Raw genomic sequence first — 24,662 nt, 5'->3', positions numbered from 1 at the left:
CAATCGGGATTTTGTCACTTCCTATGATTTCTACTTTTTTGAGATTAATGCACATATGATTACAGTTTGTGCACTTGTCATCATTATCGCCGCCCCAAGCTGTATGTATCATGTATATGAGAAAGGCAAGGGTTTCATCGACTACAAAACTAGTAAATGGTACGAAAATTCATCGGCATGCTTCAATTTCAAAATAATCAACCAACAAGCGAGCTCTCTCAACATACGAAGTTTTATTTCATTTTTTAAAAAAATTTTTGGAGCAGTAGTATTGAATATACAATATACAAGACCCAAAAAATCACACAATTTCCCATGGAAAAAAGAAAGAAAGAAAGAAAGAAGAATAAGAAGAAAAAGGGCGAGGGCCAGAGGGAAAACGAATGCAACTGACAAGAATCTGGAACTTGGGGAACGGAGTGATCACCGGATATTAAACTTTTTCCACAGGGGACTGGACACCAATGAATGTTGAATTTAATTACTGTAAATTGCTTGTCCACTACGCTAACCCGAAATAATGCCGTTAAGTTAATACGTCGATCACACCATTAAAAGACAAATATACCCTCGTCATTTTTTTTTTTTAAGAAAACTTTCTCTTCCTTTCTTTTCTATCCTCAACTCCCAAACTAGCTGTGAGCATATAACAGTCAACAACAAACGTATACTCGCTCTTAAATGTTTTCTACCCTTTGAGTTTGACATCGAGAGCAGAGTACGTGACATTGCAGAAAAGCCAGAGAAATTCCAGTCAAATTTCAAGCCAGAGTTTTTTTCCCCCAGTATTCTAATCGGAAGTCTTGAAAGTTTCCGATTACAGATCCACTTTTTAGGGTGATCACGTACTAATCAAGCTTCAGCAGATGTACTTGTGATTTCTGCTTTGCAACATATGCTCTGCATTATACGCCACACCACTCTGCCAGTAGTAGTGTTTCTCACTCCAGTCATCCCTCCTTCCCTCCCTCTGTTGTCCCTTTCTCTGCTTCTCTCTCACTCTGTCTGAGAGTTTTTGTGTTCCCAAACGCATGTTATCTCTAAGCTTCCCTTGCGACATTTGAGATGGGTTCTTCAAGGAACCACCATTAGAAGTTATAACAAGCTTTTCATCTAGGGCTCAATGCATGTGGAGCCGTGTTTCAGAGCTCAACAATGGTGGCTGCTGAGAAGAAAAGGCTTGGATTGGCGCTATTTCTCTGTATTGTTACACTTGCTTTTAGCGTGACAGACCCCGGCGACCTTGCTATACTCAACCAGTTCAGAGATGGGTTGAAGAATCCTCAGCTGTTGAATTGGCCTGCTAACGGCAACGACCCATGCGGTACTCCAAATTGGCCGCACGTATTTTGTTCCGGCAACAGAGTTTCGCAAATTCAAGTTAGGGGCTTAGGCTTGAAGGGTACCTTACCCCAAAATTTCAATCAGCTGTCCAAGCTGTCAAATTTAGGCCTACAGCAGAACGAATTCAGTGGAAAGTTGCCGTCTTTCAGCGGGTTGTCCGAGTTGAGATACGCGTATTTGGATTTCAACCAGTTTGACACTATTCCTTCTGATTTCTTCAATGGGCTCGTGAGTTTACAAGTGATGGCATTGGACTATAATCCTCTTAATGCCTCAACTGGCTGGTCACTGCCTTCTGACTTGCAAAGTTCAGCTCAATTGACTAATCTTACTTTGATGAGCTGTAATTTGGCTGGTCCTTTGCCTGAATTCTTGGGAAGTATGTCGTCCTTACAGGTGTTGAGACTGTCTCAAAATCGGATTACTGGCGGTATTCCGGCTAGTTTCAAGGACTCTACCCTGAAGGTTCTTTGGCTAAATCAACAGTCTGGCGAGGGGATGACGGGTCCAATTGATATAGTTGCAACAATGGGATCACTTGTTAGTCTGTGGCTTCATGGGAACCATTTTTCAGGTAAAATTCCCAAGGACATCAACAATTTAACTTATTTGCAAGATCTCAATCTCAATACTAATGATCTTGTTGGATTAGTTCCTGATAGCTTGGCAAGTATGCCACTCAATAATCTGGATTTGAATAATAATCATTTCATGGGTCCAATTCCAAAGTTCAAAGCTGTTAATGCTAGTTATTCAGCCAATCCATTTTGCCAAACAAGTGCGGGCGTTTCCTGTGCTCCTGAAGTCATGGCACTCTTAGAATTTCTCGATGGGGTGAATTACCCGCCTAGGCTTGTTCAATTGTGGTCAGGAAATAACCCATGTGAAGGGCCATGGTTGGGATTGAGCTGCAATTTCGATAAAAAGGTCGATGTCTTGAATTTGGCCAAGTCCAACCTTTCTGGAAACTTGAGTCCTTCAATTGCAAGTCTTGATTCTCTCACTCATATATATCTGGGGTCGAATAATCTTTCAGGAGAAATTCCTTCAAATTGGACTGAACTAAAAGCCTTGATGTTGTTGGATTTGAGTAACAACCATCTTTCCCCTCCTTGGCCAAACTTTAGTACCACTGTACACCTTAACCTGAAGGGAAATTTACCGCTAAGTCCTAGTCCTTCAAGTAGTACCCCATCGCCAGAAGGTTCGCAAACCTCAATTCCCTCTTCTCCATCAACAAAAGGATCAAATTCTAGTTCTAGTAACCCTGCCAAAAATTCTAACCAAGGAGGACATCCGAGTGAGTCCAAGTTAGTTGCAGTCTTAGCCCCTGTTGCAACTTTTGCACTTGTGGTCTGTTTGGTTGTGCCCCTACTTCTTTGTTACTGTAAAAAGAGAAAAGATACATGCCAAGCTCCTAGTTCTATTGTAATTCATCCAAGAGATTCATCCGATCCCGACAATTTGGTGAAGATTGCCGTTGCAGACAATACCAATAGAAGCGTTTCTACATTGACAGGAAGTGGTTCTGCCAGTAGGAACAGTGGCGATTCTCATACTATCGAGGCTGGAAACTTAACCATATCGGTCCAAGTTCTTCGAAACGTGACAAAAAATTTTGCTCCAGAAAATGAACTTGGGCGTGGTGGCTTTGGAGTAGTTTACAAAGGAGAGTTGGATGATGGAACAAAGATTGCAGTTAAGAGAATGGAAGCTGGAGTACTTAGTAGCAAGGCTCTGGATGAATTTCAAGCCGAGATTGCCGTCCTTTCTAAGGTCCGTCATCGGCATTTGGTGTCACTTTTGGGATATTCTATTGAAGGAAATGAAAGAATTTTGGTATACGAGTATATGCCCGAAGGGGCTCTCAGCAAGCATCTTTTCCACTGGAAGAGCTTGAAATTAGAACCTTTATCATGGAAAAGAAGGCTAAATATTGCGTTAGATGTTGCTAGAGGAATGGAATATCTTCACAGTCTAGCTCATCAGAGCTTCATACATAGAGATCTTAAATCTTCAAATATCCTGCTCGGTGATGACTTTAGAGCAAAAGTATCTGATTTTGGATTGGTGAAACTCGCACCTGATGGAGAGAAGTCTGTGGTGACTAGGCTAGCTGGAACTTTTGGATATCTAGCGCCTGAGTATGCTGGTAAGTCAATCTTCCTTGGTCCCTTAAATGAAATTACTAATTGTTTTAATGCCATCACTCCCTATCAAGCTGTGGTAATGAAGATTGTTTACTAGTTTGATTAGCAGGACTGGTTTTGAAATTTGGTGCTTCAAATTACTAGTTGACGACATAGTTCTATTGTTCTGCAATGGCTTGTAGCATTTAACATGCCATTTCCTCCTTGTAAAATTTGTTTGCTGATAAATCCATTGAGCTATTGAACTTACTTAAAAGAGGAAATAATTTTGGTTTACCACAATATGTGTAGTTGAGCAGGACATTTATCTTCTTTTTCCGATTTTTAACATCGTCATTTTCTACCATTGATAATAATTCTTATAACGATGGTCTAACTTCTTGTGATGCTGTACAATATTCTACCTTAAATGATCAGTGACCGGCAAAATCACGACAAAAGCGGATGTCTTCAGCTATGGGGTCGTGCTAATGGAGTTGCTAACGGGATTGGTGGCACTTGATGAGGACAGACCTGAGGAAAGCCAGTACTTGGCTGCATGGTTCTGGCATATCAAGTCTAGTGAAGAGAAGCTAATGGCAGCCATTGACCCTGCTCTAGATATGAAAGAGGAAAAATTCGAGAGCATCTCAATTATCGCTGAACTTGCTGGTCATTGTACCGCTAGAGAGCCGAACCAGCGTCCTGATATGGGCCATGTTGTAAATGTCCTGGCTTCTCTTGTTGAGAAATGGAAACCACTTGATGATGATACAGAGGAATACTGTGGAATTGATTACAGTCTTCCTCTGAATCAAATGGTTAAGGGGTGGCAAGAGGCTGAAGGAAAGGATCTCAGTTATTTGGACGTGGAGGACAGCAAGGGTAGCATACCATCAAGGCCTGGTGGATTTGCCGAGTCTTTTACTTCAGCTGATGGCAGGTAGTTGCTTTTTGTTCTAAATATTTGTTTGATAGATGTAGATAGTACTATGTTTTACTACTCCTGTTAATTCTGTGTAACGAATTATGTAACTCTACAGTTCCCCTTTTGTGAGATGTTGATATACAGAATTGAAGTAGAATTAGTTATCTTTCCAGTTTATCTTTTGGTGGTCCCCGTACTTCTGTTTTGATTGATTTTAGTAAAAGCTACACTCGTATAAATAAATGGTAGTCAGTCTGAGATATGGTAGTTTGCATTTTAGTTGAAAAGAAAAAAATCTACATTTTTTTTTTTTTGGATTGTAGTTTCTCAACTGGCTATACTGGCATTATAACTACACAAGACAAACGAGATATACAATTTATTTCGTTACAAGTGAGACAAATTATGATTAACAGCCAAGTATATCTGTTCATATTGGTATCACACTATTTAAAGTTTCAATCTTCTGAAAATAATAATATGTCAATTTAGATGTAAGTGTAAAGGGAAATGGCCAAATAATTCTAACTTTACAATTAGTAGTTAATTCAACAAGTTGTGACAAGTAATTTACCAAAAAAGAAAGAAAGAAAGAAAGATATATATCGAGATGGTAAAGCAATTTTGTCAAAATGGTAAACGGAAAAAGAATGGAAGGAGAAAACAGACTTTTGACACTCGATGACTTTGGATGAGATACACATAAACAGCTTTACATAAAGGATAATCGGATTCCGGGGATACCTTCAAAATAGGACTGTCAATGGGGTTGAGGCCGCTGGGCCAATCCGAGCTCCGCTCGTTCGGTCAGATAAAAAGTCCGATAAACTCGATATTTTAGTGAGTCGGTCTGAGATTGAACCTAAAAATTAAACCTGAATTAAATATGAGCCGAGCTTGGGTCCTATTAAGCTAAAATTTGATATAAGCCCGGCCCTTTAATTATCTGTATATATATATATATATATAATATTTGTGTTTGGATTGCATTTTCCATGATTTTTCATGAAAAAATTACTGTAGCGATTTGATGTATGTGAGGAAAAAAAATAATAGGGAAATGTGATCACGGAAAACGACGTAATTTTTCGACGGAAAATTGCAATCCAAACAAGGCCTTTATATTTTGATATTATGTATAAGTATATATCCAAATATATTATTATTAAATATTAAATATATATATTACAAAATATTAAAATACATCTAAAAACTCTTCTATGAGCTTTCTTGAGAGCCAATATTTGTGATGCATAACTGAATCTCTAACTTTTCTTATTGGTTGAATAAATTTTTGTGTTGACATAATATTGATTGATTTCTTTTTTATCTACAAATACAATCATCAAGCATGTTTGGATTCAAATCACAAGATTATAAAAAAAGTTTCAACTTTTAAAGATGTATTGGCTTATGAGTTATGATCGCATGTTTTATTACTATTTTTCATGCATTTTGAACGAATTAAATATAAATATTGTTGAAAACATTTTGGTTTATATACTTTTTAAGAACTATTATTTGTTTATGTTTAGTTTTAATATTATAGTTTTGTAAATGTTAATTAGTTTTACAACTTAATAGTTATAGTAATTATATTAAGAAAATTAAGGAGTAATAAGTGAGTTTGGGCTAAACCCGATTAAGGCTGACGACCCGAATATTATGTGAGGTGAGTATGAGCTTCACATTTATGAACCCGAAACCCGAAAATGTTTCAAATTAAATGAGTTGAATTTGAACTTATGAAAACCCGACTCATTAGACCCGATTAACAGGCCTACTTCAAAATTAGCTGTGGTGAGGATAGTACCTTTTAATGCGACCGGCAAGACTCTTCTTTTATTTTAGGGTAAGTTTTTTATATACGGTCCCTATCTTTTTTTTTATTAACATTAATAGATTTAGATCATGTTATATAATAGGGAAATTTGCCAAATTGGTCCCTAACATTTACCAAAAACACTTTTTTAGTCCTTAACATAAAAAATCAGCCAAAATGATCCTTCACATTTAAATTATGAGCCAATTTGGTCCTATTGCTCGTTTTTGCTCATTTCTCCGGCTAAAAATAGCACCCCCCCTCACGTGGTCATATTTTTAGGGGCAAAACCGGAAAACACATTTCATTGAATATGACCGTCTTCATCGGTCTTCAGCTATGCCGGCAAGGCTGAGGCTGTTTATATTTCCGTTGAATGCCAACCCACCGCCGTCCGTGAGTAGTTTTGAGTCGGATGATTCCAAGGCTGAGAGGCAGTGGTTTGTTGATGCGTTGAATGCTGCGCAGATTAATCAGAATTTGGAGGGCTCTTCTCCGCAGTCTGTGGCGGTTTCTGGGGTGGAGGAGCCGGCGAGGAGCCCTGATTTTTTGTTTGGTTTGGAAAAGGGTCATCCCACGCCGGCGAAGTTGCAGGATCCTCCGCCAGTGGCCCCTACGGTTATGGTTCGGCAGGTGATAGGCGAGCCCGTGGTTCCTCCGGCGGCGGAGATTCAACGGCAGATGCATGAGTTGCAGAAGATGCAAATTTCAGGCCATGATCAAGATATGTACAGGAGGAAAGTCGATGAGTTTTACCAGCAAAAACCTCCACCCCAGGCTCCTCAGGCGGAGCAGGTTGCGCCGGTGACAACTCCGGCGACGTATTGGCAGGAAAGACAAGGGCCTTTTCCAGCTGGGGTTGGAGTTGGAGTTGGAGTTGGGGTTGGGGGAACCGAGCCTCCTCCTATGTACCTAATTCAAACTCCGGCGGTGATTAAATGAAGGAAAGATGGCTTCTTTTGACCGGTAATGAAATGTGTTTTCCAGTTTTGCCCCTAAAAATATGACCACGTGAGGGGGGGGTGCTATTTTTAGCCGGAGAAATGAGCAAAAACGAGCAATAGGACCAAATTGGCTCATAATTTAAATGTGAAGGATCATTTTGGCTGATTTTTTATGTTAAGGACTAAAAAAGTGTTTTTGGTAAATGTTAGGGACCAATTTGGCAAATTTCCCTATATAATATAATTTAAAATTTAAAATTTGAATCATGCACATGTAATATAATATCTGTAGTTATTATTGTAAAAAATTCACAACATTGTCAATGTATAAAAAAGTTAATTCTTCATTTTATCGATATTACAAAGACAGACTCTAAAATGAAGTATTGTAAAAAACATCATCTGAAGTTAGCCAACATGAGCATCAGTTTGACAATTGAATTTTAGTTTTCATATCTTAATCTTAGATTAGATGTTCACAGTCGTGTCTATGTCGGGGTAGTTACCCAGGAGAACGTGGACGTCACCATCGCATGGCAAATATAATCCTTGTTTAAGTTTCACAGGCCACACATGACTAGCATTCAATTTAAGTCGTCGCCCTTAATTTTATGATAATCCTTGTGATTTTATAATGAAACAATGGCCTCACATCATTGACTTCCTCCAAATGTAAATGAATGGCCTATTTATCTGTTAGTTAAAAACTTAAAAAAGCAAGCGTCACTCATCTAATTAAAAGTATGGGACGTGGAAATTGCTTCATCATCCTCCACTAGTTTTCTAGTGCACTTCAAAATACCGTGACTATATGTTTGATAAGTTGAATGTCAAAATGGATAATTCAGACGGATCATAATTAGGTACTCATTATCGGATAATGGGTATAATACTATAATTGGGTCAATTTAATTATATTCATGTATTAAATAGGTACTCATTTATACCCATTTAATAAATGGATATGGTTATACCCAATTACTCATCTACTAATAAGTCACTTAAAATTCTACTTAAAAAAAAATTTGCATGTTGTTTGACAAGTAATAACATTATTTTATTATTATTAGATTGGTAAGAAATTCAAATTTATTTGCTTAACAGTTACTAAAAGTTGAGTTTAAATTTATATTTCTTTTTAAATAGGTATAAATGAGTGAGTCGAGTCAACTCACTACCTACCAATTAAATAGATTTTAATTGGGTATCCATTTAAGATCATTCAAATTTAATGTCCATTAATTCATTAGTGTAGGTTCCAGTTATTCAATTAATTATATATAGAATAATATATACTTATGTATGTACATATATACATACATATAACTTGAACAAAAAGCTAAACCTTTAAGTTTGATTCAGTAAATAAACAAGTTAAACCTAAACAAAATTTTAATTTTGTTAAAATAATCAGACAAGTTTTGACGGTGTTTGATTTGATTAAATTCATTTACACCCCTAATAATAATGTATGACAATAGTCTCCGCCGTTAGTAATGAGTGAAGGCACAATGCAAGAAAAGTGTGCCTTGGTAGAAAAGTGAAGATTACAATGTACCAATGCAAGAAGCCGTCCGTTAAGAAAAGAAAGCACAATGAGCATTGAGCAAAACCAGCTCCATTGATGATAATTACGAAGTCACACGAGCTTGCTTGTAAATAATTGGTACAAATATTTACGGGAAATTTGCCAAACTGGGTCCTAATATTTTCACAAAAAACTTTCTTAGTCCCTAATATTTAAAATCAATCAAAATAGTTCCTAACATATAATTTATGAGCTAGTTTGGTTCTAATGCTTCTATTTGCTCTTTTTTTCGGCTAAAAATAGCACAATGGCATAATTTCAAGGGTAAAATCGAAAACATTCGTTAATCCATAATTTTGCATCCCTCAAACTCTTCCACCGCTTCTTCAATTGGTTCTCAGCCTACTGCTACTTCATAATTTCTTCTTCTTGTTTATTCTTGAATTCCAACTGCAGTTTCCATTATTCTTTTTTCTTAAATCCCAGTTTCCAATTTGTATTTTCATATTTTGTGGTGGTGTAGAAAAGATGGCCAAGACAACAACATAAAAGGGGCAGTTTTGGATGCAAAAACTATAGTGGAACAACTCGAGGGAACTGCAAATATTGGCACAGAGTATTGTGGAAGGAGATGATTATGCATTGGAAGGCGCTGACCGTGCCATGCAGGCTCTGTCTTGTTTGAAAGAATTGAAGCTGGAGCTTTCCAACTAGAGCTGCAAACGAATCGAGCCGTTCGCGAGCCACTCGCGAGCGGCTCGAGTCAAGCTCGAGTCGAGCTCGAGTTTGACTTTCCAACTAGGGCTGTAAACAAATCGAGCCGTTCGCGAGCCGCTCGCGAGCGGCTCGAGTCAAGCTCGAGCTCGATCTCAGAATATTAAGCTCGTTAGCTCGCGAGCTTGGGTATATATATATATATATATATTTTTATTTTTATTTAATAATAAAATTACGTATATTATATATATATATATTTTTTATTTTTTATTTTCATAGTAAAATTACGTATATATCCTTAATATTTTATTATTTATTAAGAAAAAAATATTATTTTATTTTATTTTTTAAATAAAATAATTATTTTTTATTTTTTTTCGAACTTGAGCTCGAGCTCGAGCTCGGCTCGACTTGATTCGAGTCGAGCTCGAGCTCGAAATTTGCCGGCTCGTCGAGCTCGAGCTTGGTAAAATTTAGTCGAGACTCGGCTCGATTAGCTCAAAGCTCGACTCGGCTCGACTCGTTTGCAACCCTATTTCCAACCCACAAAGCCTTTTGCCTACTCTTCCACCTCCGGAATTTAAATGTCCTCTTTCTGGACAACTCATGATTGACCCTGCTGTCATAGCCTATGGCCACGTTAGTAGATTTCCCATTAATCTTCTGTTCAAGATTGAAACTTTTTCTTGTGTCTTTGATATTTCTGTCTTTCATTCAATTTTTCTTGTTAATTCTCCATCCTAGTTGCAGGAGGTTGAGAACCAATTGAATAAGTGGTAGAAGAGTTTGAGGGATGTAAAATTATGGATTAACGAATGTTTCCAATTTTGCTATTAAAATTATGCAAGTGTGCTATTTTTAGTCGAAAAAAAGAGCAAAGACAAGCGTTAAGATCAAATTGGATCATAATTTATATGTTAGGAACTATTCTGACTGATTTTAAATGTTAGGGACTAAAAAAGTTTTTTGTGAAAATGTTATGAACCAATTTGGCAAATTTCCCAATATTTACTGTACATGGATTGGTGCCATCAGTCTCTTCCAAGTAAAAATTTAGGAAATTCTATTCCAACCCATCCCAGAATGGGCAATATGGTAAAGAACTAGAAGAAAACAAAAGGAATAAGTCATCTCTGCTTGAGCCACCCAAATTTTCTTAGCCACTATATATACTAGTAGGTGTGTTTGGATAGTAATTATTTATAAATATTTTTTACTTGTATTATAAATATATCTTTTAATTACATTTTTTGTTTATCAATTACTTTTTCATATCATATATATATCACATCGTCAAAGTGTTATAATAATAATATTATTATATATATATATATACTTAAAAAAAAAAATCTTCTGTCAAAGCCCGCTGTCTGTGTCTCAATTCTCGGTTCTTGACCATCTTGAACAAAATTGTATCAGTCCTCAGGAAAATAGGGTCCACCACTCTTCTCTAAAGCCCAATAGTCGATTTCGATCGTAGATTGGGCCAGTTCGGACAAAAAGTGAAAGGAGAAAACCCATCAGCATTATGGATTGGACTTTAAAGTGCTCCCGACCAACATCAGCTATAGGAGCGTTCAAGTCTTCAGGATTCAAGAAACCTTCCTGATAGAAAAATAAAAAATAAAAAAAATCAAGAAACTTTTATCAACAAAACCCGCCTTGTGATGCAGTGATGCTTAAACCCTAGACATAACCCATTAATGGTCATGCAAGATTTGAAGAGTTTTTGGAACTAGAAACAGAAGGGAAAAAAGAAGATGGTGAAGCACAAGGCTCAATCCAAAAAACAGCAAAAGCGTGGGGGAATAGACTTCAAGGTAGCTAATTTAATCTTCTATTGCTGGTAAATTCTTGTACATAATAATTGAGGAAAAGTATTGATGCATGTGAAATTTCGACACGCTCATTTCATTCATCCATTTTTTTTTTTTGTAGAAAATAAAAAGAAAAGTTGGTCGAAAATTGCCGCCGCCCAAAAATGCAACCAATACAGAAATCAAGTCTAAAGGTATAGCACAAAGAACAATACCCCGGTTTTTCAATCCAATGCTTCTCTTTAGCTCTCGAATGTATTTGTTGTTGCTTCCATGGTTTGTAATACAATTTTTTATGCGGTTATGTACTTGGCGTTTGTAGCAAAAATGGTCCATTGTTACTGGAACTAAATCGGTTGAGTTCATGTTAAATATATGATTAAAATTTACTCGGTTTTGAGAAACTATTTGTTTTATTGGGTTTTGCTTTTGGTATGTGAATAATAACTTTTTAGTTCGAAAAGCTTCTCCTTTCATATTTTTAGCTAATTTCATGATGTCATTGTGATGCGGACCTAATGTTGATGACTTAGCTGTTGGTTTCTTTGATGAGCAGCGATTATTCTTCCGGAGCAGAGTGTAGTGTCAGATAAGGCAGGTTTAGCTGTGAGTAAAAAGGGTTTGACTTTGAAGGAGCTTCTGCAACAAACAAGTCATCACAATGCAAAAGTTCGTAAAGGTGATTTCTTTGTTAATATAACCTGAATCAACAGGGTTGTTAAAAAAAAAAAAGGTTGCGGTTGAAACTTTTGGAGTGGAAAATTGGAGGATATTTAGGCAAAAAAGGTTATTGATTCAAGAGAAATGTGAAAAGAGGATAACATGTGTAGAAGGTACAGAAATGAAAATTATAGTTGGCATTAGGAGATCCATGTGCAATGGGGATAATACTTGCTGTTGAGTTTTTATGGGATCATCCTGTTATTGCAATCTGTTTTAGTCTTATTCGTGTGCTTTAACAGAAATCTCGCATCCTTGTAAGGATGATATGTATTTGGTTCAACTAAGTATATCAAACTTGGTTTTGTCATGCATGCGCCCTGGATTGCATTTTTCAAAGTCTCCCTCCTACCCTGTTCTGGGGCTATGTAGTTGCTAAATATTCCCCAAGTGAAACAGTGTGTTAAATGCCAGTTATGCACTTATTTGTCTTGTATAATCTCTACATCTTCTTGAGAAGTAACGGTTACAATTAACAAGGAGTTTTTGATCTCCGTTTTTTAACCTCTCCAGATGCATTGATTGGTATTAGGGATATATTTCTTAAATATCCTGCTGAGTTGAAGCTCCACAAGCTTGCTACTATAGAGAAACTGCGTGAACGCATCAGTGATGATGATAAAATTGTCCGAGAAACACTTTACCAATTATTTAAGTCAGTGATATTGCCCAACTGTAAGCAGGTAAATTTTGTGACGCTGGTTCTTGAAATTGTTTGTCATGCTATTATTAAGGATATTTAGTGAACCTATAAGTAGCTTTCATATTATACTTTCAGGTTCACTATTATATTAAAGTCAGAGTCCTCCCCCCTCTACAGCTTCTTTTCATAGTTGATGTTTTGGGTAAATCGGCTCATCTCTTTTTATTTTTCTTTTTGGTTGCATAGGCCTTGTTAGGCAAGTCAATTATATTGTCCTCTATTGCAGGCTGGGGAATGTTTTTTGAATCTCCCTTGTTTAACTTCAAATTTGTTGCACCAACTCTTTGTTCTCCTATCTGCCAATTATATTGTCCTCTATTGCAGGCTGGGGAATGTTTTCTGAATCTCCCTTGTTAAACTTCAAATTTGTTGCACCAACTCTTTGTTCTCCTATCTGCCATTCTTTCCAAATCTCTGATATGCTTTTGATTTCACACATGATTAACAATAATGAGATTGGAAAATTTTGTTGCAGTATGTCTAAGTCGTATATTAAAGGCGCATGTATTTTCAAGTGATGGTTGCAGCTTATGAATTTTTAAAAATATATGTCCACGTTCTTTTTCTGTACAGGATAATCAAGGGCCATTCATTTCCTTGATGATGGCTTATATTTTCAATTCAATGACGCACTTGGCTATAGATGTGCGCTTGATGGCTTTCAGATTCTTTGACCTCGTTATCCAGCATCATCCATCTTCATTTTCTCTTTATGCTGAGAAGGTGGGTATGTATGGCTTTAAGTCAGTCACTTTCGGTGATATTGGTGGTTGCCTCTTAGTTATTTTCCTTGTGCTACGTAAAGAAACCTTTGTTTTATAAGCATAGCCATAACAGAAATTCTGTCATTCCTGAAGTAAATTCACTTTTACCACTTGTATATTTCACAAATTATATATAATTCTTATTGTTAGGACCTTGAAAGATAGAGGTTCTAAGAAATCTTACTTGTACTCATTTCTCCCTGTCTGGAATGGCAAGTACGTTCATAATTAAAAGTTGACCATTGGTGGTTGTCTCTTGTTACTTTTTCCTGGTGCTGCTTGAAGAAATCTCCCTCCAATAATATTGTCCATGATATTTATTCTGTCCTTCCTTGAGTGAATATTGCTTTTATGCCTATGTATTGCTATATTTTTATGTGATGTTTGTTATTACCACGTTTGAAGTTGGAAGTTTTTCTTCATTATTATGTGCTGACTATTCTTTTAGCTTTTTCTTTGCCCTAAAGTGATGTAAAATACTGTCCAGATTTCTGGAACAGATGAAACATATCTTTGTTCATTCAGCAGTTACATAAATGGATGTTGAAGGATGTAACTTCCTTATCTGATTTAGTTTTCCATCATTGCCTGTGGATTATAAAAATGGTTCTACTTCAATTCCTTTTTAACAGTTACCCTTTTTTTTTACTTTGTTCTGGTACCTTAGCTTTTTTTTTTTGTTGTTGTTTTTGTGCTTCATCTATGAGGGCTGTTTTTAGCTATTCTTTAACTGTATTTTCATTTGCAGATTCTCCAGAATTATCAGGATATTCTGCAGAGGAGCCAATTTCATTTACAGGATAAGAGCAAGCTAAAAACCATCCTTGGTGGTTTAGTTCACTGCTTGACACTGTTGCCACGTAGTGAGAAAGATGATGACTCATGTGTGAAAAATGTATCCTTTCTATTATTGCCAGGAGTATTATTTTGTGCTTATTTATAATTTGTCTTCTAGTTTGACTTAGGATAGTGTGTTTTCATCAGGTTATCAGATTTACGTTCCTTATGGTTTTCAACCTTTACTTCCATATATTTTAAATGTATTTTGGATTCTGGAAAATTGGCATGTTATAGTCTCCAACAGATGAGTGCATAAGAATTTTGTGTCACAAAGCACGTATCTAAATTGAGATGAGAAAGCTCTTATTCAGAACAACCACCTCACTTATAGGTTTCTATTTGTTTGTAGTGGATTCTTCATATGTTAGAAGAGTAAAAATGAAAATTGTCACTGAAACAACAGATGGTTTATTAAAAAGCTTCTTCAATTTTGATCACTCCCATGTAGACAGTGAAGAAATTTTCATCAATTAGGATTTGCATTGATGAAGAGTTGCCATCCTCTCCGGCTTTTTGTGCTCTTAGCTATTTTTCATTTTTCTTCTAGGCATTATCCGTTGTTCTTTGTACCTACATATCCTGCAGTAAAAACTTTTGCTTGAAGTAAGTGCTCATCAATTGTTTTTCTACACTTAAATCTTGCAGGAAGTTCATTCCCATGGGATTCTGCATGCATTGGAGCCTGATTTGGTTGAGGATTGTTCTGGTAAGTGGAATGTTATTTTTCTTGATGTTTAGCCTTTATAAAGTGTGTGTGGCCTTTGGCTTGGAGATTGACCTTTTGTTTACCATCAAAATGTTAAGAAACAGTACTAAAAAGTTTTACTGGTTGTGGTGTGTCCTTAAGAAGAGCACTAATTATGTATTATTCAAAACTTATAGGCATGCAATTCTGGAGGTTAAAGGCTTAAAGTTTTTTGAACGTATGATCTAAAACTTGAAAGGCTCTAATGGCATGTGATGGAACCTGTTGCATATTGGTTATATTGATGCTTGTGATAAACCTGCATAGAAACTATAAGCTCTTTGGGTCATCTCAAGAGTAATGTCGAAGTGTTATTTACAGAAAAACTATAGTTGGTGCCTAGATTGTTGAAATTCTTGAAAGCAAAGGTTTCTGGAAGTCACTAAATTTTTGAAATGGTTACACAAGCTCATGCTTTCAAAGGACAAATTTCTTAGATAAAGAACAAGATTTAGGAGAAGGGAAAATGTGTTACTATACTCTTTAGACTGTAATCAACAAAAATGCACACAAGGACTTTGAGTATTCGCTTTTCTAGGTTGATGCCAGTATGACAACAATACCTTCTTTTTACTTCCTCCCTCAGAAAAGTCCTTTTGTTTTATTAATATATTGCCCATGAAAAGATGTCATGTTTTCTGTCATCCTATAAAGTTTTTCAATTCCAAATAAATCTTGATATTAACTCTTTGTTTTTTTAAGTTGACCTTGCTCAACTTTGAGGAGAAAAACTAGAGCATAAAGCTTTGATACTTCAGTGGCATATGCCATTACACTTGTGTAATCCCTGCCTAGCCATGTTTTGTGCACGCCACCAGGCAAGATATTTTATTTTAAATATTGTAAATGTTATCTTACTGTTGATTTAAGTTGTTCTAAAAATAAAAGTTGTTATAAAGGCATGGAGGCAAAGCACAACCAGTACTCTTCTGATCCAATTCATATTTCATACAATTTTAACAAATTGTATTCTCCTTTCCTTTGTCGTTTTCAAATATTCTGATTATATCTCAATGTTATGAGGAGATTGTTTACACGATCCTCTGTTTTATCTATTATTTTTAGGTCGTTCGGGCATTATTGAGAAGTTGAAAGATATTCTCCCAATTCTAGTTAGTTGTTTCGTGGATTTCATGTCATCGAACAATACTATGCAATTATTGGATGTGCAATCCTTTGATTGTGTGCTATTCATTCTTCAAAGCATAGATATTGTGGTCAAATTCTTTGCTTTTGAAATGAACAAAGGCGAAAAAAGTTGGCAGTATGTTCCTTCTCTTTATGAAAGAGGACCTGATGCAGACATATTAGATCACTTTATGTCACCTGCAATATTTAAGAAGTTGTGGGAGTTGTTCCCTCTAAATCTAATTCATCGCAATTCAGATAAGGTGTGATTTCTCTCTGGTGTCCGTCATCCCTTATACATTGTAGTTTGTAGAGTTGATTTCCTGACCTGGATTTATAGTGTTCTTGTTGCTTTTCCTAGTTAGTTTCTCCTAGATGTTAGAGCATGCATAGGTTTTGCGCTTTTAGCCTAAAATTTTTTGCATGGCATAATTACTCTCACATGTTGAGTTTTCTTACTGCAGGATGATGACCGATATCTTGCACTAAATGCCATAATTAGCGACATATTTTTGCAGCTAAGGGAGTGGAGTTATCCTCCTCCTTCTTTGTTGGAGAAGTTCCTGGGGTTCATTGAAAGTTCTTTAATTGAAAAGGTCCTTTGCTTGGACTTTTCTTATATAATCTGTTTGATGTTTTCCACATGACATTTGCATGTTTTGATTGTGCCATCACGACTGAGATGAAGTCAAGCTGAATACTACAATCAAGTTCATCTATTGTTACTTTTTCACTTCTTATCCTTGTAATTATATCAACTTTTTTTTAAAAGCAAAAAAAGCTTTTATCTGAAGTATGCCATGAAATAGTTCCGCTGGCTGTCTTTGATTTTGTAGGTTAATAAATGTAATTTCTAAAGTGAAACATAATCGGCTTTGGCAATTAGCCTTATGTATTGTATACTGATTGAATAGCATATCCCCATGCATAATCTTTTTATTGATTTACTTATCAGAAGATTCAATTATGGATTGAATAGGAAGACATTCTTGAAGACCCTGTGTTTCAGTACTCTGCTTATAGCTGTAGCTATCACACTATCTGTGGGATATCATGTTTCTTCACTTCCATCCTTTTATATGCACTCTAAGAGTTTTTGGGTTTTATTCATATTTTCGTTGTATTGAATTCTTTAATAAATTAGAGTTGAAATCGTAATGGATGTTGCTGGTTGTGTTTGGAATCAATAGTATTTGATTATGCTGTATTTGATGTACGATGTGTTTCCCTGCAGTTATCCAATTGCCCACAATCGAGTGTGTTCCGTGAGAAGCACTTGCTTCCGCTTGTACCGTTCATTCCAAAGATTTTTATGCAAGTTTCAGGTGCATGGCGATCTCGTATTTTACAGGTTTGCAGATTTCGTTTGAAACCTTTAGTTAGTATGACTGAGAAAGTGCATATTCACAACTTACCTTCACTTCAGTTCTCTATCTTAATAAACTACTCTCTTTGAGCTTTTGTGAACTGTAGTTATTGTGGACAGCACTGATCTTTAAAAAAGCAGAATGTCCTTAATTGTTGGTTTTAACATCCGGCACTGTTTTTTGCAGGCATTCACTGAGGTTTTTAAGAACTGTGGGCCAGAGTCTTCTATGAAATTGGCTTGCCTTTCTGCACTTGGAGATGTGGTTGATCCTGTAAGATTTCAATATTTTGCTTTTTGGAAAATATTTGTCATTCTTGAGTTCAGATCATATTAATATAGCTCCTCTTCTCTGTCCTTTTTTGTAATTTTTCATTTCTACTTCTAACCTTGGAGTCAAGTTGGAGTTTCAACTTGGGCACCTGATCCAACACCCCCCCTCCCTGGGGGGGGGGGCGAGGGGGGCACTATTGTTGAATTGGCAGATTTTTTTATGGCTCTACATCAAATTCCACTGACATAAATGTTATGCTGATTGATAGGAAAAGGGCTGGCTATACTTGGTTGCAGGAGATCCTGAATTGCTAGACTATCAGCTTATTTGGATTAGGGAGCTTCCTCAACTGCTATTGGTCTTAGGTGATAAGAACCCCTTATGTTCAAAGGTATATTTTTGTAGTTTATGCTTTCTTTTCTTGCTTTAAGCTGTTCGAGAGCTATCAAAGTCTCATCATCCATTCTTCAATTGTATAATATGTACTGATTTTCAACTTTAACTTTTACCACTAAGATATATTCTTGCAGGCTGTGTTGCGACTTCTGCTACTTATAGGAAAGGCTGCTAAATTGAGCTTTTCGTTCAGTCAGGAGTATGATCAAATGCAATGCAAACTTGCAGTTTTTTATAGCACACACTTAGATGATGGTAAGGATTAAATTTCTTGTTCTGGTTCTCTCTTTCCTCCATTTTAAACATCCATAGATCAACATCTTTGTTCTATTGCAGGAAGTATATTCTATGGGCCATTCACGAGTCTACCTCAGGATATCCAGGAACTTTCTCTGTGTTGTCTGTATTACTTCTCCTCCCTGAAACCAATGCTGCTTCAGTCATTGGTATTGTGTTGCTTAAGTAAGTAAGATAATGTCTGATACTTGGCGATGGTTTTTGTTTTTGTGTGTGTGTGAATCTCTTGATGTCCATCCTTGCTACAAAGGCTTCTAGCTAATATTAAACTCAAATTTACAGTTAAACATGGGGTTGTGCTTTGCTGCAAGGTTTAGACTCCCTATTTAGTATAACATTGTCACAGTTGTAATCTACTGTTCAATCGGGATACTTCCTCTGATTAATATTTTATAGCTTTGGTTCTGAATCTTCAAATAGGGATATATGCTCTTGAGGTTCTTTGAGATATCAGTATCTAGGTTCTCGAAATATTTGGTGAAACTTTTAAGGGAGATAATTGCAGAATACAGAAATCATACAATTTAGGAGTGTACAATAAGTCGCTAAGTTACGGTTTTCTATTGTGAGTACTGTATTTTAAGTACAGAATCCCACCAATCATTGTTATAGACCACACTTATGTTGCTTCTGTAAAGTTTTCATGGATTAATCACCTTGGACAAATATTGAGACCATGTGCAGAATGAGACAGCTAAAGTACTTAGCTTTACTCATTTGCCCAAAAAATAAAACATTAAAAAGAGGAGGAAGAAGTGGAATATCAATTGAGCTAGAGAAACTTTGAACTGAAATATGTTGTTGTTGATGTTTCCACTGGCTGCTATCTGTTGCTATTCTTCTCTTCAAAATGACGTAGTTGTTAGCTCCAACTACACCACATTACTGCAGGTCAAAATATGGAGCCATTTTTACTTTTTCGGATAATAGAGGTTCTCCGCTCAGTCTGCAAAGCTGGAAATATCTCGAGTGCAGATTATATTAGTTTCCTCATCACTTTACTTTCACGTTTCAGAGTCTCACCAGGTATCTTTTGAATTTATTGCTTCTTCTTTTACTAGTCTTTGCAAGAGAAACCAGATCCTTCATCTCTATGTTGTAGGATTTCTGTTTCTTTGATCTTTCAATTGTTTGCTGCTTGTCCATATGCCATGGTGCTTTTGCTCTTACAATTTTCTCTCCTGGTTTGATCTTTTGGTTGCAAAAAGTGTTTCCATGATTCCAAAGTAGAAATGCTAGTATTGTTTAGCTCTTTTATTTATTTTGACCAACCCTTACTCGTTATCTTGTTGGCAAATACGAACCCTGCTTGGTGCATTTTCAGAGATATGTAAACCTGGACAAAAAACATTGACAATCCTGAGACTTTGCCTTTGTGGCCATGTTCTTAATGTTTTCTGGCCATACTAAATTAATGTTTGCTGTCAATTGGAATATTCAACATAACCTACTGTTTCAACCACTGTGACCCATTTTAGGCGATAATATCAAGATAACCGTCCGGATTGACATTTCAAAAGTGCCTTCTATAGATTCACATCAAATAGTCACTTTTCAGGATCAGGATGATTAACTCTTTGGTGCTATCACATTAGCTGATTTTGACCATGATCCTTCTGTATGTTTGTTTCACTCTTGTACTCATTGTTTCTGTGTATGTGACTCCCCTCTCACTTTTTTTTAAAGGTTGGAAAAAGAATTCTACTTTCTTTAGTAATGTTTCTTGGGATGGGAGAGTAGGCCCTTTTTGTTTCCACTATCTTCTTGAAGTCTCTCTCTTTCTCTCTCTCTCTCTGTTTTTTCCCTTTTTTCCTGAAGTAGGGTTTCGTAAAATTCTTTAGTGTGCCTCTGCTTTTTTTTTTTGTGTGTTTTACATAGGTTCTTTTTAGGATGTTATTGTCAATAGTTCAAGGTCAATGCTGACTAATCTCTTGTTTGTCTTACTTGATAACTGAAACTTGTGTTCCTTTTACAGAAAACTGTTCTTCTCTGGGATATGAAGGAATCTCAAATCATGCTACCTTTAGAACAATTACCAGAGTTATTTGCTCTTGTCTATCTCAAATTGGGGATGACCATCTTGTTCTCCAAACTTTGGAAAAAAAAATTCTTGATGAGATGGTAATCAGGCTAAATTTTATATGATGAATTTGATTCTCTGTATGTCTCATCTTTTAACTTGCATTTGTTTAATTACTTTGGTTTAAGCTCAGCTGTTCTTATTGTTCTCTGGCATTTTTTGTGAAACTTAGTTGATCTATACAACTGTCATTGATTTTTTTGCTCCCTTTTTTCAGTCACTGAAACTGCCATTAGACAACATCTGTGCATTTCTCAGGGTGCTCGTCACCTTGGACACCAAACCCACAAGGCTCTCTGAATGGAGTGTTATCAAATTAAGCAATGTCCTCTGTAAATACTTGATAAATGTTGCATCTGTAAGTGATATTCTGTTTTTGATTCTTGTTCTTGATTGTTTTATAAGAAAACTTTTCAGTTCTTCCCTGTTTATGAGTACCTGAAGATGTTTAATTCGTCCTTTGTAAAACATTCTTGTTTGTTAATTCTTGTGCTTGTCAAACCTTCAAAACAGACATAGTCTATCTTAGTGAATTTCAGACTTCTTTGGAGTGCTTCCCTGGATAATCTGCTGGAAGACGTTGGTTAAATACTTACTGAAGAGAGACAACTTCCTTAGTTATGCTGAATAAGTTAATTAGAATAATCTCTTATTATGCATGAAATAGAATACACACAGAATTCCAACTTATTTTATTTGTCACACAAGTTATAGTGTAATGATACATGAAATGCAATACATACATAAGCTGTAATTTAACAAACATCATCCATATTAAACATGATTAATCAGCGCAAACAGGGATAATTCTTGGTTCTACATGACGTTGGCTACATACGATACGATCAGTGTCATGTGTTCTTTCCATGGTTGTTCTTAGTTCAACTCTCAAACTAAACTCAAAACTCGACTAGGGTTTTTGGTGAATGCACACATGCATATATCATAATGGGTGGTATGTAAAATTGGGCCTGGATCTTTGTCTCATTTTCCAGCATGTTGAAGCATCACCTCGTCCAAAAGCTTAAGGTATTAGAAAGCAGATGATATTGTATATGTCAATTAAGCTGAGTCTTACACACACAGAACAGTAAACACTCAGTTAAACTCTTCACTGAATCAGTTGCAACAAGATCACTACTGTATGTAGTAGTTAAATCTTATCCCTAGCCATAGCATCTAAGACTTCTAAGCTACATTAAGGCCAAATTCAAACATGTTGGGCTATGTTTATGTTGAGAAACTATAACAATCTTTTTTTTTCTTTTTGGATTCTCTCATGTTTGAATTTTCTTAATATGCACCCTTCAGTTATGGTCTGAGTTCTCTGATATCTTCTGTTTTGGTTTACTTATGCAGAGTAAGCAACATGATGGTGAATCCAAAGTCTACTTGAGCACAAACAAGAGCCACTACTACCTCCTACCTTGTTTTTTCCTGTTTGATAGGAGTACCAAACTGTTAGATCTTTTTTTAACTTCAATGAGATCACTGATAACAGACAATACCTCATTATTATTGTCCCCTCATCATAGTACCTCCAAAATCAGCCAATCAAGTAGGTCGAATGTTATTGTTACTGTGTTACTACTAATGCATGGAGATGTTAAGATGCACCAAATTCTTTTGCCACACAAGTCACAGATTGAGAGCATGTTGGAGATGGTGCTCAAAGTTCAGGTGTCACCTTGATTCTAATAATTTGTGTGTCCGTTTCTGTTCCCCTTTCAAGCAACTTTGCTTTCCTTGCTAAATTTTGGGTGCGAAAAAAAGAATCGGCCCCAAGAAACGTTTTAGTTTTCTGTTCTCTGTATGCTTTGCTTACCCAGTACAAGTTTACTTTTAGTGTTTGCTTTTCTAAAATTTACTTTATGAAGGGTATACTAGTTCAAGAATGTACAAAGCCAACAAGATTTATTGATACTTTTTAATCTTGTAGTATCTGGGAAATAAGTTATTTTAATTGTGGTTGCAGTCAGAGGAAACTAACACGACTATAGAAGAAAGGCATAAGATGCAAAGCACGTGTGATCAACTGAAAGCTGCCATTGGTAGATCGTTGAGTGGCTGATGATAGGATACCTCTTAACCTAGAAGAGGACAGCAATGTGAGTCTTCCTTTTGTAGACTTGGCAAAATCATGAAGTTGGGATCTTAAAATGTAACACACATGCTTCAGTTGCTGTGGTTGAGTTTAAGCATATTTGTTTTCAAATATGATTTTTTCTTTTCAGCATTAGGTAATTATATAGAGATGAGTTCCAGAGTTTGTACGTCACTTCATGCTGCATTCTGTATGGAGTTCGCCACACTTAGTTTTGTTCAGCCAAACCTTTTGGTTTGGCTCTGCTGTGTATTTTAGCACCTGTCACAATGGGTAGGGATGAGGGATACCAAGGCTTGAATTCAAGCTGATTACTTGTTATTGGACCTCATTTCAGACATTCTTTTGGCAAAAACGGGTGAACTGGATGCATGAACCGGGGGTATCCTGTAGACATGAAATTAGAGGCTTTTTTGTTGTTTGGGTATTTGAATTTCAAGATCCTCTTATTTCAATTCCTTGCTATTGAAACTTCTCGGACTCTCCTATTCATAGGGTCATGAAGTGTATGTGAAGTTATAAGTCGTTTTCCTACAATTTATGGAATAACTTTGAGTAAACTGTTCCAAAAGAACAAACCAAATTTGATATCTCAAGCTTCAGAATATTATAAGAATTGAATTGCTGTTATTTCCTAAAAGCATACAACTGGTTGATTCTTTTGCTGCTATTCTGGATGATAAAAGGGGCCAGGGGAGGGGGATGATTGTTGCTGAAATTTGTGTTTTCTGTGATGGGTGTGCAGTTGCATTCAGGATGGATGGGGAAGGCTTTATGATGCCAGCAGTTTAGATTACTGCTTGCAAAGTGATAGGAGTTGCAATGTGGCAATGGCTGAATTCTTATATCTGCTTGGATGGGGGAACTCGGGAAGGAAAAATTTTGGATGAGCAGAAACTTCTTTCTAGTGGATGAACCTGTCATAATGGCCCCATAGGTCATGCTCTTTATCTCTCTCATGCTGTTGACAAGCATTATCACTGAGCTGTTTTATTTGACTCCAAGAGTCAAGGTGGTGGAACTTCTGGTTGGGATCAAGGGCAGGATGTGAGAAATATGGCAAAGGATGTACTGCATGAGGTCTTTCTTTCTTGTTAATTGCGTAACTGGAATGGGAAGCCAGAAGACTGGAGCTTTATCTCCTGCATTACAATAAATCTGACATCTATAAAGAGTATATTAGAGTCTGATGCACCTTACAAAAGCTACATTTTATTAATGTCATCGAAGAAGTACTTGATACACCGCTGTACTATACCGCAAGTAGATGTTATAAATTTGTTAGCACACTAGCATGATCTGGTTTGGCAGGTCATAATTCATGGACTTATAGACAGTAGACACCACCGCATATTTATCTTCTGCGGTTGATCTTACATTGTTCCCCATTTTCAATTCCTTTTCTTTCCTTTCTTGCATGGGAAGGGAAGGCAATGAGATCATCAAATGAAATGTTGTATGTGATGGGGGTTAAGTTTTCATTTTTGAAGCTTTTCCTGTCTGCATAAAGAGAACCAAATCAGTAACACTCTCCTCGTGCTTTTCTACTAACTAATTAGAAGAGACATCGTATGGCTAAAAGTGTTGTAAACAAAGCCATGGGTTCCCAGCCGACAATAAGCAGCATTCATGTCAGATTTTAACAGGGAAAGCGTATTTCATTTTTGGTCACGTAGACGCTGTTGATTTAGTATGTGCACAGAAACGTCTAAAGAGTTTAATTGCTTTATAAAGGGTAGATCAATAAAATGCTCTTATGGCGTGCCGTGTTGCTCGATCTACATTTACCATGAATACTACAGGATACTGTGGGCTTATAAATTATAGAAAAACTTGATTGTACCTTGTTGTTGATCATTGATTGACGTCCATCAGCGTGCTGCGGTCAATTTTAACACAAGCTGAAAACCAAAACAGAAGGCGCAAGACTAAAGTCTGACAATTAGACCTTTGATTGCAGGCCTAATTCGACCACACAAACAGGCCACTTTTTTAAGCAATAAGAACCATTTACTT

The 24,662-nt window shown here is 36.4% G+C and overlaps 3 protein-coding genes across 4 annotated transcripts; all 3 read left to right on the top strand.

Annotated features, from left to right (window-relative positions):
- The first annotated feature begins 668 nt into the window (after positions 1-668).
- LOC113773294 (receptor protein kinase TMK1-like) lies at positions 669-4,578 on the top strand. The gene is made up of 2 exons (XM_027317906.1): positions 669-3,496; positions 3,912-4,578. Exons 1-2 carry the CDS (start codon positions 1,156-1,158, stop codon positions 4,418-4,420), a joined length of 2,850 nt encoding a protein of 949 aa, XP_027173707.1. The 5' UTR covers positions 669-1,155; the 3' UTR covers positions 4,421-4,578.
- Positions 4,579-6,562: 1,984 nt separating this feature from the next.
- Positions 6,563-7,165, top strand: LOC113776401. The gene has a single exon (XM_027321548.1). The coding sequence runs from the start codon at positions 6,563-6,565 to the stop codon at positions 7,163-7,165; it is 603 nt and encodes a 200-aa protein (XP_027177349.1).
- Positions 7,166-11,044: 3,879 nt separating this feature from the next.
- LOC113775809 (testis-expressed protein 10) lies at positions 11,045-24,127 on the top strand. Of its 2 annotated transcripts, none has more exons than XM_027320827.1 (20): positions 11,045-11,232; positions 11,351-11,423; positions 11,786-11,908; positions 12,463-12,632; positions 13,226-13,375; positions 14,165-14,311; positions 14,902-14,962; positions 16,067-16,392; positions 16,594-16,725; positions 17,364-17,480; positions 17,683-17,769; positions 18,038-18,160; positions 18,300-18,420; positions 18,502-18,627; positions 19,354-19,488; positions 20,438-20,583; positions 20,760-20,900; positions 21,902-22,222; positions 22,518-22,650; positions 23,392-24,127. In XM_027320827.1, the coding sequence occupies exons 1-19, from the start codon at positions 11,173-11,175 to the stop codon at positions 22,611-22,613; spliced, it is 2,655 nt and encodes an 884-aa protein (XP_027176628.1). In that variant the 5' UTR covers positions 11,045-11,172; the 3' UTR covers positions 22,614-22,650; positions 23,392-24,127. The 2 variants fall into 2 exon arrangements, with proteins under 2 accessions (XP_027176628.1, XP_027176629.1); XM_027320828.1 differs by lacking the exon at positions 23,392-24,127 and adding an exon at positions 22,777-23,377.
- Positions 24,128-24,662: the final 535 nt, after the last annotated feature.

The sequence above is a fragment of the Coffea eugenioides genome, chromosome 6 (genome assembly GCF_003713205.1).
Source record: "Coffea eugenioides isolate CCC68of chromosome 6, Ceug_1.0, whole genome shotgun sequence".
In the NCBI taxonomy this organism is placed as follows: domain Eukaryota; kingdom Viridiplantae; phylum Streptophyta; class Magnoliopsida; order Gentianales; family Rubiaceae; genus Coffea; species Coffea eugenioides.
This window is presented reverse-complemented; position numbering and strand designations above follow the sequence as displayed.